The sequence below is a fragment of the Ascaphus truei genome, chromosome 19 (genome assembly GCF_040206685.1).
Source record: "Ascaphus truei isolate aAscTru1 chromosome 19, aAscTru1.hap1, whole genome shotgun sequence".
Taxonomy (NCBI): Eukaryota; Metazoa; Chordata; class Amphibia; order Anura; family Ascaphidae; genus Ascaphus; species Ascaphus truei.
In genome coordinates this window covers 5,150,281-5,166,671 of record NC_134501.1, presented here as the reverse complement: position 1 = coordinate 5,166,671, position 16,391 = coordinate 5,150,281, and the positions used below count along the sequence as shown (strand labels likewise).

General features: G+C 38.1%; 2 protein-coding genes across 7 annotated transcripts in view; one reads left to right on the top strand and one right to left on the bottom strand.

The window, feature by feature from the left end:
• CEP89 (centrosomal protein 89) overlaps positions 1 to 16,391 on the top strand; it is a 91,046-nt gene that overhangs the window by 34,371 nt on the left and 40,284 nt on the right. For all 4 annotated transcript variants that reach the window (XM_075576353.1, XM_075576355.1, XM_075576352.1 and 1 more), the window contains 3 exons: positions 3,000 to 3,167; positions 5,133 to 5,274; positions 8,898 to 8,987. In XM_075576353.1, the coding sequence (XP_075432468.1) occupies positions 3,000 to 3,167; positions 5,133 to 5,274; positions 8,898 to 8,987 (400 nt within the window). The remainder of the gene's footprint in view (positions 1 to 2,999; positions 3,168 to 5,132; positions 5,275 to 8,897; positions 8,988 to 16,391) is intronic.
• LOC142469746 (E3 ubiquitin-protein ligase RNF182-like) overlaps positions 1 to 16,391 on the bottom strand; it is a 38,489-nt gene that overhangs the window by 7,631 nt on the left and 14,467 nt on the right. Inside the window, exons 2-3 of one of the 3 annotated variants that reach the window (XR_012789076.1) lie at positions 15,058 to 16,163; positions 3,690 to 3,885 (exon numbers count right to left, since the gene is read on the bottom strand). Coding sequence is in view for 1 of the 3 variants with exons in the window: in XM_075576360.1 (XP_075432475.1) it covers positions 15,440 to 16,147 (708 nt within the window). In the remaining 2 variants the exon portion in view is untranslated. Of the gene's footprint in view, positions 1 to 3,689; positions 3,886 to 12,636; positions 16,167 to 16,391 lie in introns of those variants that run through there. The other 2 variants (XR_012789075.1, XM_075576360.1) reach the window with 2 other exon arrangements.

Sequence of the window (16,391 nt, the reverse complement as noted above, 5' to 3'; positions counted from 1 at the left end):
GTGACCAGGTAGTCACTAAATACAATTGGTGCACTGCTAGAGAGAGGGCAAGGCTCAAAAAGGTGTGTGCCAGAGCCTGTTTCAGAAGAGGAAGGGGATGTGACTTTGTAAATGGTTGCTATAGAAACAAATGATGCTTGTAACACTAATACATTAAAAATGTCATGGAATATTTTTTTTTTTTATGCTACATGTATTTACTCATAGTACATAACTGATATGTTAAAAAAAATACATGTAGGATATTGCTTGGTCTGCAGCTTTAAGAGCAATATTAGCTATTGGTGGTCATTTCAGGTCTGTTTTAAGTGTAATATACACAGACCTACAAGATTATTTGCAAACCTACAATAAACATAGTGAACATCCTCTCTCAATAAGTTACAAGATCCTGGAGAATCACTATTGATTTGATTTTGTTCAGTGATTCATTACATTCAAGGGCAACATGCAAGTAACAACATCTTTTACTTTAGAAAAAATATATAATCTTGATGAATTTCATGCAAACGCGTTGTTCTTGTAAAGCAGAGCTGTGAAAGTTATAAGTTATATTGACTGTGGAGAGTTTGAGATGCTTTGGGGTAGTTACAGTATAACTTCTCACATGTGAGATCGTCATAGTTGTTTGTTTTATGGCGATGCCAATCTCATTTATCTTCTACATACACATCTGTTGTGTACAGAATGGTGTGTACGAGTAATAACATCACTAAGACTTTTTTCACATTTGGTGCAAATAAATGACTATTTGTAGTCTCTGGTCTCGGCTCCCTTATATTCTAGTGGGGCTGAAGCTACTCCATACCCGAGCTGTTGCACAAACATATGTTGGCACATGGTCACCGTGACTGGCATTTAAATTCCAATGGCAATAAGAAACGCTGTTACATTAATTTTACTTTAAAATACATTACACATACATCGAAATGAACAGATTATTATCAGGCATGTCGTGCAGATATCCTATTTTGTCCCTCCACTTATCTATCCTATAAATAATATTTTTTTTAAAATAGAGCAGTTTAACGCTGTGGCAATGTGACAAAATGTACTTAAATGACTTGCCTAGGCGCCACAATATCCTTTTAAATAATCAGTGCTATGAAAAGTGAAATAAAAGATGTTACCCAACAGGATACTTCTCAAACCTTCCAGGAAAATCAGAACTTTTAAATAATTATCCTAACTATATGTATAAGAATTTTTTATTATGAATGTTATTAAAGATTGTACCATGTGTATTTGAACTATAAATTATAGCATGATAGTGAGTTTATGTTTTGGACCACAGAGACTTTTGTGCCTATGTAAAGGCAAACCTGTGGGTTAATTTATGTACTAACGAGCTCAATGAGATTGACAATGAGAAGCCAATTAGTTAATATCGTATAAATATATGACGCCCACACAATACGTCATGACGCTCCTGACGAAGCTGTATGCCACAGCGAAACGCGTAGAGCCAACTCATCAAGCTGCAGCTGCTTTGAAGAGAAGACTCCAGACGTTTGAATTCTCCCGCGGATCCTCTCCCAGCGCGTCACAGTCTACCTCCACTGGATGCGGATAGACGCGAGAGGGAAGTGACGTCAGACGCTATTGCCGGCGGCACGACTGGAGATAGAGGAGGACGGGGAGACAACACTACAGTGGGCGCGAATATCGAGCGCTAAAGATACCTTTATGTACATGGTTCTATTATACAAAGTGTGAGTACATGTCTTAAACTCCTACCGTATATAAACCCTATTTTTTGCAACCTGCACCATCGGGCTGTTTCTGCTTTCTGTCCACATATACCGTATTGGGACTCGAGTATTATCATCTCTGGATTATACTACCTGTGTGATGACCGAGTGGGGATAAAGTACACCTAAAAGAAATTTCAACACTCCCTTCCTATCTGACTGAGTCAGACAAAAGCGAATTTCCTTTATTGTTGCTGTAAGTAGGTTCTCCCCCAGAGCCAAGATTCACATCAAGTCTATATATAATCACAATACTGCACAATCATTGTTTTATATGTTTTTTATTTACATGGTATAATGTGACAAAATGAACATAATTTTTTTTTTTTAACTAGGCAAAAATATTTATGTGTTTGTTACTGAATGTAAGGACTGTCGGTCAAACAAAATCCATATATTAGATGTTTTAATTTCCTTTTTTTTCCTTTCTTTTTTTTACAATGTTTCACAATCTTTTCACGTAGTTCCCAATAGGATTTATCCTGCTGTTACACAGCCGTCGCGGCTCACTCCACTAACACTGTGCCTCCCACAGGGTAATGTTTTGATGTCTGGCACTGGAGAAAATTAAATATCTCCATTCTGGCTGAAAAAAGGAGACCTTATTCAGCATAATTCAAATTGAAATCCATTCAAATTATTTCCCCCATTTGCTAGTCGCAGCACCTCCATTATTAACCTGCTTGGAGTTAAACAGAAATATGATGGGGTGGGTGACCCATTCTCTGTTTGTGCCCAGTCAAGATATATACAACTGTGTAGATTCCTCATTCAATAACAAAACTACAACTGCTACACAATGACATTGTTAGATCTCCTATTGTTTAGCATGACCTCTAGTTTGTACTAATAAAATATGCAGTTACTACACTGCCAGCTATTGATTTGCTTTTGGGTAGGTGCCCATACTTAATTATTAACGCTGTGCCAACCTTAAGGCCATGATGTCTAATTAGATGCATGGTTCATCTTCTCTAGCTGTATTCCTAGAAATTTTATCTTTGCCTTATATAAGGATCTTCAAAAATGCAATACTTGTGGGTTCTTTAAAGAGAACAGTTACACAAATGTTTAAACAAAGTAAACGTTTGTTCTAATGGTAATTAAGTATGGTCGTTTCTTTGCTATTCTGCATTTTAATGCTTTAAATTGAGCACAAAATGTAATCTCGCGTGGGAAAATATGTCATTTCTGTCTCACAAATAAAATAGATGAATGTTTCATATGCTCATTTTCTGTTTCCTGTAGTCAACTTCAACAAGAGCGAAATAAAAGGAAGACTGAAGTAGAGGATATGATGGACAGGATGGCAGCTCTACAAGCCCAAAAGAAGAGCCTTCTTCTAGAGAGAAATGACTTAATAGCAGACAACAAGACCCTGGAAGCTGAAGTGGAAATGGTGAAAAAATCTAATAGGTTTGTTTTTGACTTGAGGCTTTGTCATTGTTTTTATAAATGTGTGCATGCAATCTGTGTTATAAACCTAACTTGCTTTACTTATCTGTATTGTATTGAAGTAGATGCAAAGGAGGGAGAGGGAGGAGCGGGTATGATGCCTTTTATTGGACCAACAAGTAGTTGATACGTTACACGCTTTCCAACCTCTCAGGTCCTTCATCGGGCAACGCTGACCCTGGGAGGTTGGAAAGCGTGAACATATAAACTACTTGTTGGTCCAATAAGAGGTCTCATACCCCCTACTCCCTCTCCCTCCTTTGTTACTTCATGGAAGAGAGGACGAACGCGGCCCCCCACCCTTCTTTGCTTACCCTTGTATTGGAGAAAATGTTGGCTGCTATCTATAAACAAGTGTTAAGCTCAGAATGCAAGTGATTAACTCGTCTCTATGCAAGAAAAACTATTTCATTGGCCTTATATGGCTATTACATTAAATGGCACCTTTATACCCAAGAAATGCCTCCCTTAGAGATTGCTTACCTTTTCCCTCCACATTCACGTAGCTCCCTCTTAAATGTATTTTTATTTGGCAGTCCGTTTCTCTGAAAATCCTTGCTGACTGGGATAGAACAACATGGCAGATCAAATCAGATAAAGCTTTCATTCCAGTCTGATATCACTGGCCTTATTTGGGTAGGAGGGCCTATAAACAGCGAGGAGAAACACGCAGAGGATTCTGGGAAAGAGAATACCTGTTAATACCAATAAAATGTCTCTGATACATCAGTAATCCTTAAAATTTATGCTAAACACTAAATCAGTAGATTCTGTGCTGTTTTTCTTTTTAATAGGCTAGAACTTATAATTCGCCACTCGTTTTGTTTAGTGTGTGTGTGTGTGTGTGTGTGTGTGTGTGTGTGTGTGTGTGTGTGTGTGTGTATGTTTAGCTCAAAAGTACATTTTTGGTGGGTTTTCACCATTACCAAGTCTATAAACAAGTGTGCTGTTTAGCAATAGTGGTAAGAAACCAGTCTTCTTTGTGTCAGTGCTCAAACTCCATGAATACCATAAGATGATAAGTCACTTGTATTAAAAGAAGGACCATATAAGCCAGAGTGTATACCAATGTGTTTGTGTATATGAATAAGCTCATAGATGAGGAGTATGGACAATGAAGTCTGTATATGAACAATCTGTTTTATCCAAGTGCCTGGAATGACTCCCTAGAGCGACACACACTTAATACACATGATCTCCCAAGTCAGAAAAGAGTACAGGATTACTCACGACCGGTACACTCTGAACAGTCCTGTTGATCCACGTGCATCACGCTGAAGAAACTTGCTAGTAGAATATCCAAATAGGAAAAAGTGGCGGAGCACTGTGAGAACAAGTGAATAAGAAAGGGGGCCCACGAACCTTGAATAGGTTAAAAAATACCTTTATTAAAAAAGATGTAACCCTCGGACGCGTTTCACGCTTCGTTGACAAAGCGCAGTAGCGCGAAACGCGTCCGAGTGTTACATCTTTTTTTCTCCTGATGTTGCCGGATCAAAAAAAGTATTTTTTAACCTATTCAAGGTTTGTAGGCCCCCCTTCTTATTCACTTGTTCTCACAGTGCTCCGCCACTTTTTCCTAATTGGATATTCTACTAGCAAGTGTGCTGTTTTAGTATATTTAATTGCAGAAAGACAAATAGACTTAATCTCCTTATTAATCATGTTGTCTCTATAACTATTATTTTTTAACTTGAGACAGTTATTGAGCTAATATTTTTGGGGAGATTTTAAAATATTTTGTACATGGCAAGTGGACACATCCTAACATCTCTAATGCAATGTCCCGGTGTGAACCACGCCACCATGCTGCTCGTGCTTTTGTAGGTCTTTCTTTTCGTTACCTAAATGGGCATAGAGGGTGTTTACTGCTAATATGATCCACACGTGTAAACTGATACACCGATACACATTTTTTTTTTGCAGAAAGTCTCAGAAAAAGATTGGCCTGCTGAAGCAACAAGTTGAAGACGCCATGGAAAAGGAAGTTGCAGCTCATCAGTATTTAGCCAACCTGATAACTTTGTCAGAGAGCATTGCTGAGGAACGGGATCACTTAATTTACCTTGTAAGGATTTAACCAATTGCATTTTTTTGTTTGTGTCATGTACCCTGAAATGTTCTGCCCGGTCCCCACCCCAAGGGTATGTTGCATCTCTGTTTCTAATATTTTTCTCAATTGTATAATGATATTTGCCTTGTGGCTCTAATATTTTTCTATATTGCACCATTTTGTACTGTATTTTCATTCTAATGTATAATTGTGTTACTTCTACTGGTGTATAGTCTTCTTTGTCCTGGTTTCAGTATCCTTATGGGGTAGCTTAGGGGTTTTCCAACTTAGACACTTGCCCCTATTGAATTAGTATTATCTTTAAATTGTTGTTGCATGTTCCTTTTTCTATTCTCTCGTTTCTTTTGTGCCGTGCAGGACAAATAAAAACATCACAACTATGTAATTTGCTTTCTCAGAAAGGTTAAGTCAGGAAAAAATTGATCGTTCTTTCTCCCCCAAGGGGTCTTGGAAACTTGTTACTTTAGATAACTATTGTCCTCTTGTGTTCGGCTAATCATGTCATCATTACTTTTGCAATTTGTTTAGATGCACTTAATACTTTTTTTGGGGAGGGGGGAGCATGGAACTTTTTTTGTTAGTACATATCACCATTAACATCTGTATGCCTCGCACAGCCCATTTGTGTGCACCAAAAAAAAACAACTAATTTTTAAAGCTGATGCCACAGATTAAGACATTTCAGAGTTGTACATACATGCAATTTTAAAATTGCCAAATTAGCAGGCCCGTAACTTATGTGAGTGACAATAATGTGGCTACATACAGGAACTAATAACATAAAATTCGAGTTCCAAAAGGACTTACACATCAGACAGATATTCCTATAGATTCTTATTGTTAATATAATTTAACTACTAATGGCTGTTTAAAGCATTTCAGCAATTTATGTTAATTTCAGGAGCACAGCAAACTAAAATTACAATCAAAACAGTGCAAAGTTCTAGTAGCTTGGGAGTCTGCGGTAGTGCAGATTCATCATCGGTTATGATACCTAATAATGGATTAACAAAAGAGTACTCAAGGTGTGTACATAATTATCAAAACTTTACAGGTCCTTTCTTCACACTGCACACAAAGAGACCTATGGAGTTTCAAAAACTTTGTCCAAACTTTTACAATAATGAACTCGCTTGTTGGTCCCATAATAAGGTATCACAAACAAACAAATCTACAATTAAGGCACAAATTACAATGGCCTCCCAAAATGTTGGGTTCTATAGTAACCGATTGGAAACATATTTAAAACAATATTGATGTTTAAAGTCTCAGACAAGCTGATAGCATGTAAACGCTGCACCAGATATTAAATGGACAACGTGTAAAATAGAATACATCCCCCCCCCCCCTATTTTGTGAAGACAAGATATTCTCATGCAATGTATTTGTGGCGGTAGGAAAGGGAAATGTTACAGGCTGTGCTCTTGATAGATTACAGAACCTAACATGCTTAATAGAATCTGGCATTACAGATGGAAAGCAGCAATTCTCTGCCGAGAGCCACATCTATTCGCAGTGACGTTATTTGCTGAAAAGTGTATTTGCTTTGATGTTTTGTGCTTTGATATCTATTTTAAGGTTACCTAGCAGCTAAAAGATGCTCCCTATGGAAATCTTGAGAACATCAAATCCACACAATACAATTTCTGGATGGTAAAACCACTAGTTTTACCGTCTAATAACGTTAAAACGTGCTTACCCTTAGTTATGCCTCATACTAACATGACTAGTAAAACCGTGAACGATTTATGGTGATCTTTGCTCTTCTTTTGCAATAGTGAAAAAGTCTGCAGAACATTAAATAGAAATACTACAGTGGATGGGAAATAGAAAAAGACAACATAAGCAATGTATATGGGCCATGTTATAGGCTTATCATTAATAAATAATACTAATTTGATCTCATATAGCGCTTTTCTCTCAATCAGACTCAAAGTGTGCCAATTACAGTATAGCACGTGGTACGCAGCACACAGGAATGTTACAGGCACAGGTCCCTGCCCAGGTGAGCTTACAATCTGATTTTGGTGCCGGAGGCACAGGGAGATAGTGACTTGCCCAAGCTCACAAGGAGCTGATTTGAACCAGGTTCCCCTGCACTGTGTCATTGCTCTGAGTCCATGTGTTTTACTCACTGAGCCGCTGCTCCAGCCCTGGTGGTCATGCTGCATGTGCTGTAATTACTGTAACAAATACATGCACACGCGTGATAGTATGGTGCGTGCTGTGTGCCAGATTGTTTCTCTTTTATATAGACAAGGCAGACAATAATAGGATGATGTGGCTTACATAGGTTGGATGAGAAATTGTATTTCAACAAGATATAACCTTAGCCAGTGTTTCTGAATTATTGCATTACTTTATCGTGTCTTTACTTTTGCAGAGGTTCCCGTTCACATCTTGACTCTAGTGCAGAGGTGGGCAACTCCAGTCCTCTTGGGCCACCAATAGGTCAGGTTTGAATGATATCCCTGCTTCAGCACAGGTGGCACAATCAGTGGTGCAGTCAAAGACTGAGCCACTGATTGAGCCACTTGTACTGAGGTTGGGACTGATAGAGCCACATGTGCTGAAGCAGGGATATCCTTAAAATCTGAAATGTTTGGTGGCCCTGGAGAACTGTAGTTGCCACCCCTGCTCTAGTGCAGGGGTGCGCAAACTTTCCTATTTGCGCCCCCCTGCCTGCTCTGGCCCCTGCACCCCCCACCCCCCCACTTGCTCTCTGGCATGGGCGGCGTCATACGACATCATTTGACACCGGGTTGCCATGGCAACGCTTTGCCATTTGACCCCGGGGCATCACATGGCGACACGTTGCCAGAGAGCAGGTAAGAGAGAGTTAGAGGCCTAGCGTGCTCCCCGGCATTTATTTTAAATGTTGTGGGGAACAGCGCGGGGCCTCTGTAAGCGCCGCACGTACCTGTTGCGCCCCTCAGTTTGCGCACCCCATCTCTAGTGTATTTCACTTCCATGCTAATTAATATACTTAAACGGTGCAATTATTTGCGTATAAATTGCTTTTGAGGCAAACCTTAATAAAGCGATATTTAGAAGGGAAATATTGATACATTAATTATTTACTTTGCATTTGACTTAAGTCACTATGACATTTAGACTTGAACATCAAAGCAAATTTCCCTTTTAATGTCACTGAACTGAATGCGTGTTATTTTGCAGCCATTCAAGTATAATGATCTAGTCCTTTTTTAGATTAAACTTTTGTGTTGAAACACAAAATTAAATTATTCTCTTCATAGCAACAATGTATATTATTCACCTTTTGAAATGTCAGTGCATTGATTTTGTGTTCCTTGGCCCTTTTTCAAATAATAACCTTGGGGTGTCTAATTATTCATGTGTTACTACGTTGCAATGGTTTGAAAAGTAATATAATATTCCTTATTTTTAACGTGTACTCACCAGGTTTTCAGGTGGTGCTATTTAAATTATATCATTTACAACTACATATTGCCAGTTTTACCTACATATATAAATGTTATCAATACATCTTTACAGTGGCTTAATTACATCATATTTGTAATGTTTTGGTAAGTTTCTTTGATTTTGGATTAATATATTCTTATAGTCTAAAATTATTTTTGACTTTCTTTTCAAAGGCAAAAGGTTTGGAAGCAGAAAAGCATGGTGTTTTAAAGAAGATGATGCAGGGAAATATACGTTTGGGGCGGCTAGAAGAGAAGGTGAAGGTAAGCTTCCATTTAACGTGTAGAACAGTGTTTTATGGGAGAAAGCCCATTGAGAGAATTTCTCTATAATTCACGGACTTGTCATTCAACAATTGTTAGCTCTCCCGTGTCCCTGAGCTCTGGGGAATGATGGAAATAGTATTAGGAAAATTCTTACACTTTGAAATCCAAAATCTATCTGTAGGGATATACGTAGGATTCAGCCTCTCGTACAGCTATAATTTAGGACTGAATATTCAATATAACATGCAACTCAAAGTAGCAGGACTGATTTGTTAAAATAATGTCTATAAATGGTATGGGGCGTGTTGTTTATAATGCCAAAAACAGGAAGTCTTTGTCATACCACCCACTCTACTTCAGTAACTTTAGCCGTGGTTCTCATTCCTCATCTCAGCCTAGAATGAGCAATGCAAACTTTCCATACTCTGCTACCTGTTCTGTCACAGAAGTACTCCCAACCATTTCAGGTGCCGGTGAGGTGTGAAATTGCATTTGGGTTTGCGACATGGGAAAAAGTCTCATTCCAAAGTGAAATATAGATTAAGTTTCTGGTTTATTCTGCACATTAGAAAAAAGAAAAAACCCATTCAGTTGGTTTTTACACAATTCAGACATACGTCAGGAAATGAAACATTGAACGTAACCTCTCCTATGAAGGATAATGTTATTTTTGTCTAGCACTGCCTTAAATAAATACTAATAACATAGCCCTCCGTTAACCATCTTTTTGTACTGAAAATAATTATACTTGTATTGTTAGAGACTTTTTTTGTACTGAAAAGACTTAGGGTTTAGAAATCCTTCTATGCTTGTACAACAAAGGGTGTGAATTTTGGTTTACAGCAATAATGACGTTCATTATTCCACAGTAAAAGCAAATGACTTCTGTAATACAAAATAAGCATTGAAATCAAGATGATTTATTGTTTCTTTTTTTACTTTTTATGAGCATAAATCTGATATCGATCTCCTTGCTAAGATTCTGTCACGCAACATCCTTACTGCTACCCACAGCCATGCTTTGCTACTACTGATTGCTCCATCACCCGGAGGGGACATGTGGCGCCGACTCTAGCTCCAGTCCTGGTGTCTCAAAAAGTAAAGGGATCAGCCATTTAACACGTCTATTAAAAGTGCTGTGTACTTTTCATACATACACCATATGACATTATACAGATACTTAGCAGGATTCCCACAGAGCATCTCCATCTGACATGGAGTGTATGCTGAAGTTAGAAAGTATAGGGTTGTAAGGTCTACACCAGGGGTGCCAAAACTCCAGTCCTGAAAGGCTATCAACAGGCCAGGTATTGGGGATATCCATGCTTCAGCATAGGTGGCTCAATCAGTACTGTAGCTCAGTCAAAGACTGAGTCACTGATTGAGCTACCTGTGCTGAAGCAGGGATATCCTTAAAACCTGACTTGTTGGTGGGGACTGGAGTTTGGCTACCCCTGGTCTACACTCCTTGCTCTGATCACTTACTTAATATATCTACATTTTCTTGGCACACTTGGGATATTGGGACCTGTCACATTGATTTCTAATTAGGTACCTACTGAATTCTGCACTGTTATGTATTATAATAATGCAAATAGAATATATGATTCGACAGGTATTCTATAATGATAAAAAAATGATTCTATGGCGCTGACAGTGTACGGAGGAGATAAAGTGACTTGCACAAGGTCACAAGGAACCGACACCAGGAATTGAACCAGGTTCCCCTGCTTCAAACTCTGTGTCATCAGTTCAGTGTCCGTGTTTTTAGTCTCTGAGCCACTCTTCTTTTAAAATGATTAATCTAAAATTACCAAGACTAAAGATTGAGATTTCTCTCATTTTTAATTGCCTAACTGTGCATCTGGGGCAAAATACGCATATGACCCATGATACCGTTGCTATGGAAATTGTCAGCCCACATAACATAATTGTATGTGATTGCACGTTAACCATGAATTGGTCTCAAAAAGATGTTTACATAAGCGATCTTCCAGAATACCGGAGAGGCAGAAATTAACCACTTTGTGTTTTCCCCACAGCAAGAGGGTTGAGCAGCGTATTGCAGATTAGCACACGGCTGGATCCTCCAGGAGTTATTTAATTTATTTTGGTGCTTCTCAGGAATTTGAGATTGAGTTATTCATGGCAGTACTGTTTGTGTGCATGGGTAATCTTGATTTTTCTAGAATTTAGTAGTAGAAATCTAAACTAAATGGCTTTATATTTGTATTTAATAATAGGAACAGATGTCATTAAAATCCTTAAAGCTGCAGTTCAGTCTTTTTTTTTTTTTTTATTATTATTTTTTTTACTTCAATAGTTTTATGTGTGCAATCTCTAATTACCTAAAGAAATGTATAGCTGCAGGTCAATTCGTTCTCCATGTATTGATAGGTCGAAATTTGGTGACATAATTAGTGAAGGGATCTGTTTATATTCTGCTTGTCTGTCAGTGGAAGCTCATGAATATTCATGAGCAATTCTGCACTGACATGTGCTAGAGGGAGGGCAGGGCTGACAAAGGGGTGTGCCAGGGCTTGTGACAGGACATGAAGGGGCAGTGCCTTAGCAAATGGCTGTTAAAATAGAATACAAGAAAATTGGTCTTTCAAAGTTGTTTTTTTAAAAACAGAAAATGCTAAAAGTATTTTTTCTTACTACAGAACTGATTTATTAAAAAAAAAACACATGCAGGATATTGACTGAACTGCAGCTTTAAGGGGTTTTTTTTTTTTTATCGTACAAAGTTGATGTAAAAAAATTGACACCTTTTTAATGGAGCAGCTTGAGAGTCCTTCATAGATGTAATTATAGTGTACAGTTGTTTTGAAACCTCACAGGTCTCTCCTTCATGTATACTATGAGAAGTGCGCTAATCTAGATCAGCTCAGCTGTGGGAAACATATGACTGTATTGGCTGGAAGGAACATTGCTTTTCATAGTACTGTCGGTCTGTTAGAAATTATATGATCAGTCGTCGTATATCATCGTCGTGGCGTATATCGTCGTTGTAGAAGTAAAATACATTAAGTGCATTTTTTACCTTTGTTCATGAAAATAGGCTTGGTAAAGAAAACAAATTCTAAGGACTCATTAAAGACGCCTAATCTTCAGGACTTGTTTTATCAAAATACCTTCCTTTTTAAATACAGATTTATTTTTTTCCTGTCAAAAAGAACATTTAATCGCCTTTTCCTCCATACTCAAAGAATGTAGTTAATGACTGTTACCTCTACAACGATGATATAATATAATAGGCAAGAAAAAGAGAGACAGTTGTGTAAACATCAACTTGGAAATTAAGTGACAACACCAAACAGCTGTGTGTGAGTCTATTTATACATGTTTATTTGTTTGAATAGACCACTCTATGGCAGATGAACATTTAAGAGATGTATTAAAAAGCAAAGTGACACCCACTATATCTACTGTAGGAGCACAAATAGAAATCCTGATATTTTGGCCTATATGTCTCCACGCAAAAGTGGTGCAAATTTGGGGATAAACGGCATATGTATGAAAGAAAGAAATATGTATGTATTATATGTATGTATTTTTTATATATATATATATATATATATATATATATATATATATATATATATATATATTCTCATACACATATTCTCATACACAGCCACTACATAATAGGAGTTCGATCATGCCAATTGCTGCACTATTGCATGGAAATTCCCATTGAAGTGTATGGGAGTTTCAATGTGAAAGTGCCCCGATTGCCGCTATCGGAGATTAATGAATGACCCCCTAAATACTCCAAAAACTTGAAGCGGTTTGTGCCATTTATATTATCAGAAATTAAACAGTACTGTAAATGTAAACAGGGTTTGAAAATTAATTTTACTGGAGTTGAAAATAGTGCATTAAAAAGCAAAATGAATCGAACAGCACATATAAAAAAATCTCAGGTCAGGCTTCAAAGCAAAAGTATGATATAATTCTGGAGCATAACAATTGCTCCAAATATCCAAGAATTTTTTTATATTTATATTTGTCCAGCTAAGCTGAGAATGTCCCACTGTCTGTTCTTGCTAAACAACTCTGGAATTCTATCTCTTCTGTTTGTGGAAGATATGAAAGTCCGATAGAGTCCAAATAAGGTCAAACACACCTTAGACACATAGAAATATAGCAGCATTTTCCCTTGTCTTTGTGCTAGTAAACCTACTAGGGTTGAGGTTTGTAATACTATCTGGCTAACAATTTGTGCCAGATGGTAACAAAACTGGATATTCATCTCTTAGATTTGATACAGCCATGAGCCAGACATGGTGCAGTGTGTCAAAACGCATTTTTCTTTATGTTAATACATAGTCCACTTAAATACCCAGAGAAATTGAATATCTGTGTCATCTCATCATCTCATGCTTTAATGCTGGAGAGAGGCTTTGGAAAAGCAGTGAAGTAAACCGAATTGTACCAAACTAAGGGCCCTTTTATATTCAATATTTGGGTCCTTGTCCAAATTAGTCCCATTTAAAAGCAACTTTAACCGCTGCATAATGAGTTATTGTGTTGATACTAACTTTTTGTATACCATTAGTCTGATGTATAACCTTGCTAGGTCAATGCCATTTTGCCTTTTTGTGAATATACAAAATAATCTTTGAAAGATGATGAACATGCTGCTTAACAAACCATGATCCCGTGGGGTGTTACTCATGCCTAGCCAATTACTATGTGCAGTTCTCTGTAATAATAGAGGGTAAAAGCGCCTCACCCTGGCTCATTTGGTGTGTGAGGAGTGAAGAACATCGCTGCTATGTTTCGGTGAATTCATTCTTATTAATCTATTCAGTGATCTGCAACATGCTGCAAGATGTTCTGGCCCAGTGATGCAACATACCTTTTATAAGGTTATATTTTTTCAACTTCATGTGATATGAGTTAGGAACGTGTGCCTGATGTTTTATTTTACTTGTATTCACAATATAGGTGGAAGGTTTAAACTTTTTGTTGCCAGAAGACCTGGCCAAAAATTGCATTGTTAGCCCCACTGGCAGTTAAAGTGTTAACATTACTCTGGGCATACTTGATTAATTGATGCCAGCAGCATAGACACATCTGGATGCAGAGTGTGAGTGAGGCGCTGTTGCGATCAGCCAGGAGCTTCCAGTATGTGCAAATAATGGAGACAGGGAACTTGATGGACCATTTGGTGTGACCCAGTATTGGCAGTTCTTATGTTCATACACTGGTAATCACACACGTTTTATCTTAAGAATAGATAATTTTATTGTATTCCTTATTAAAAGTAGATCGATTTCACCTCAAAATAGCACATGACCGATAACTGCAAGAGCAATACTGTATGCGAAGAAATAAAGCATGTGCTCTGTGTTTATAAATCTGCCCCATTGGGGGATAGACATAGAAGACCAATGGGGTCATATTTACTAAAGATGCTAAGCTTTAACGCAGCAATCTTCCACCCCCGCCCCTCCCCCCTCCCATTCATAACATAAGCACAATATGAGGTATCGGGTTATCTACAGTAGTTGTAACTTTTCATTTCTCATTTCATTTTAGAGTATTTGGACTGGGGGGGTTCCTGGAGCTGAAAATATTGTCAATCAGCACCAGGGACCCCCCTACTTCCCCCAGGTTCCTGAGGCACTTACCGTTTTCAGTGCCTGTGCACTTAAATTTTTTTTTATAAATGGCACCCCAGGCTATCAAATAGGAAGCTGCAACTACATCTGGTGCGGCTTCCTTTTGGCACGCAATTTGGTGGCCATTTTGAATCACCCTGAAAGGGGGAGGAGAAACAGGCACCGAGAAACTAAGTATCTCTGGAACAGGTAGGTCCCTGGAGTTGTTCTGTGCCACTTTAAGCTTGGGGTCACCCCAAATTTCTAATACTGTGTGGGGTGGGGTGAAGAAACGAGCAGCCGGGTTTGCTGTTTTAAGGCATTACAATTTATAGTTCATCTCTATAATTTTAGTACATTTGGATCATAGCTGAATGCCGTCTCACAACGTTACATTTTATACCATGTATTTCTACAGTTCTAGCTTAGATGTTTTTAAGAAATAAAAAGCTTACCTCATCTTGATTTATCTAGAACTGCTTCATTGTTAATACCTGGAAAATAGCATTAAGCAATACATACTAGTGATAAGTAAAGTAAAGAAAAAATCCACAGTCTATTGGCTTTCACTCGAAATGTGTGTTAAGACTTCAAAATTACTCCTTTTGATGGACATTTAACTCAAAGTAAGAGACTCTGTAGCATCGGTTATAAATGATCAACCACAGTGTAAAAAGATACATATTCAGTGATATCTTTTGGAATGATTTCACAAGGAGTACCTTGAAGGCTTCACCCAGAATAGGCTGTGATTGGCAAACAAGTCATAAATATGCCATTAGTCAGTGAAAATATTCAGCACTTCGCTAAATGTTCATTTCGATGAAGCAGTGTTGGTCAACTTCTTGAACAGTCACACATTCCTTGGCAAAGACATTGGCAGAAACCATACACGAGGCATACAGTTAGACTAGAGGGAACAAGGCTAACACACACAATTCCAAGGGTCACTTTCTGAATTACCAGCAAATAGATTCCAAGGGGGAGTGAGCCAAAGTAAAAAAAGCCAAGAAACCACACTAGTATTCTTGGTACATGGTTGCAGAGTTTAGAGAAAAGGTCATGATCTATTTGACCATGTGAGCTTACAGAAGCAGAGTCGAGGCTATGTTCTACATAGTAGTCAGAAATCGTATTTTGACTTGGTGTCCGAGTGGAGTCTCTTTGTACTTCCATAATCGTGATCACTAAGCAGTTTGAAGAGCCGTGCGATGGACTCGAAGTAGCCAAATTTTGGGGTGTTAAAACCACCTCATTGCAGTCTGCATTGCAGAGTCTTTTACCCTGCTCGGTGAGCTTAGTCATAATATTGGTGTCATCAGGAAGTCCAGCAACTTCGTCCTCCTGCAGTTCAGTCTCATTGCGACAGAAGGGACAGCTAATGCAAGAGGAGCCACCTCCTATATTAAGTATCTTTGTTAAACATCTGGCACATACACGGTGAAGGCAATCCAAAATTTTGGCCTTACGACTATGAGTGTTGAACTTCTGGTAACATATTTTACACTCCAGTTCATCAATTGGCAGCTTTTCTTCCACAGTCATCTTTAATGTAGGTGTGCTGCTGAAAAAGAAGTCAAATGCAAATTACTCAAATTATTATTAAAATCTATACTTCACATGATTTTATGGGTTAGTTGGGAATTAACCTACCTGCCATAATCTAAAATAACAGTACCAGTGCATTGACAATGTTTGCTGGAGAGGCTGCAGTAATGGGGAAGCCCCTATCCACGTCCCTTACAATTATACCATTTGAAAAATGTCTTTGATTAATGTAGGATTTGTA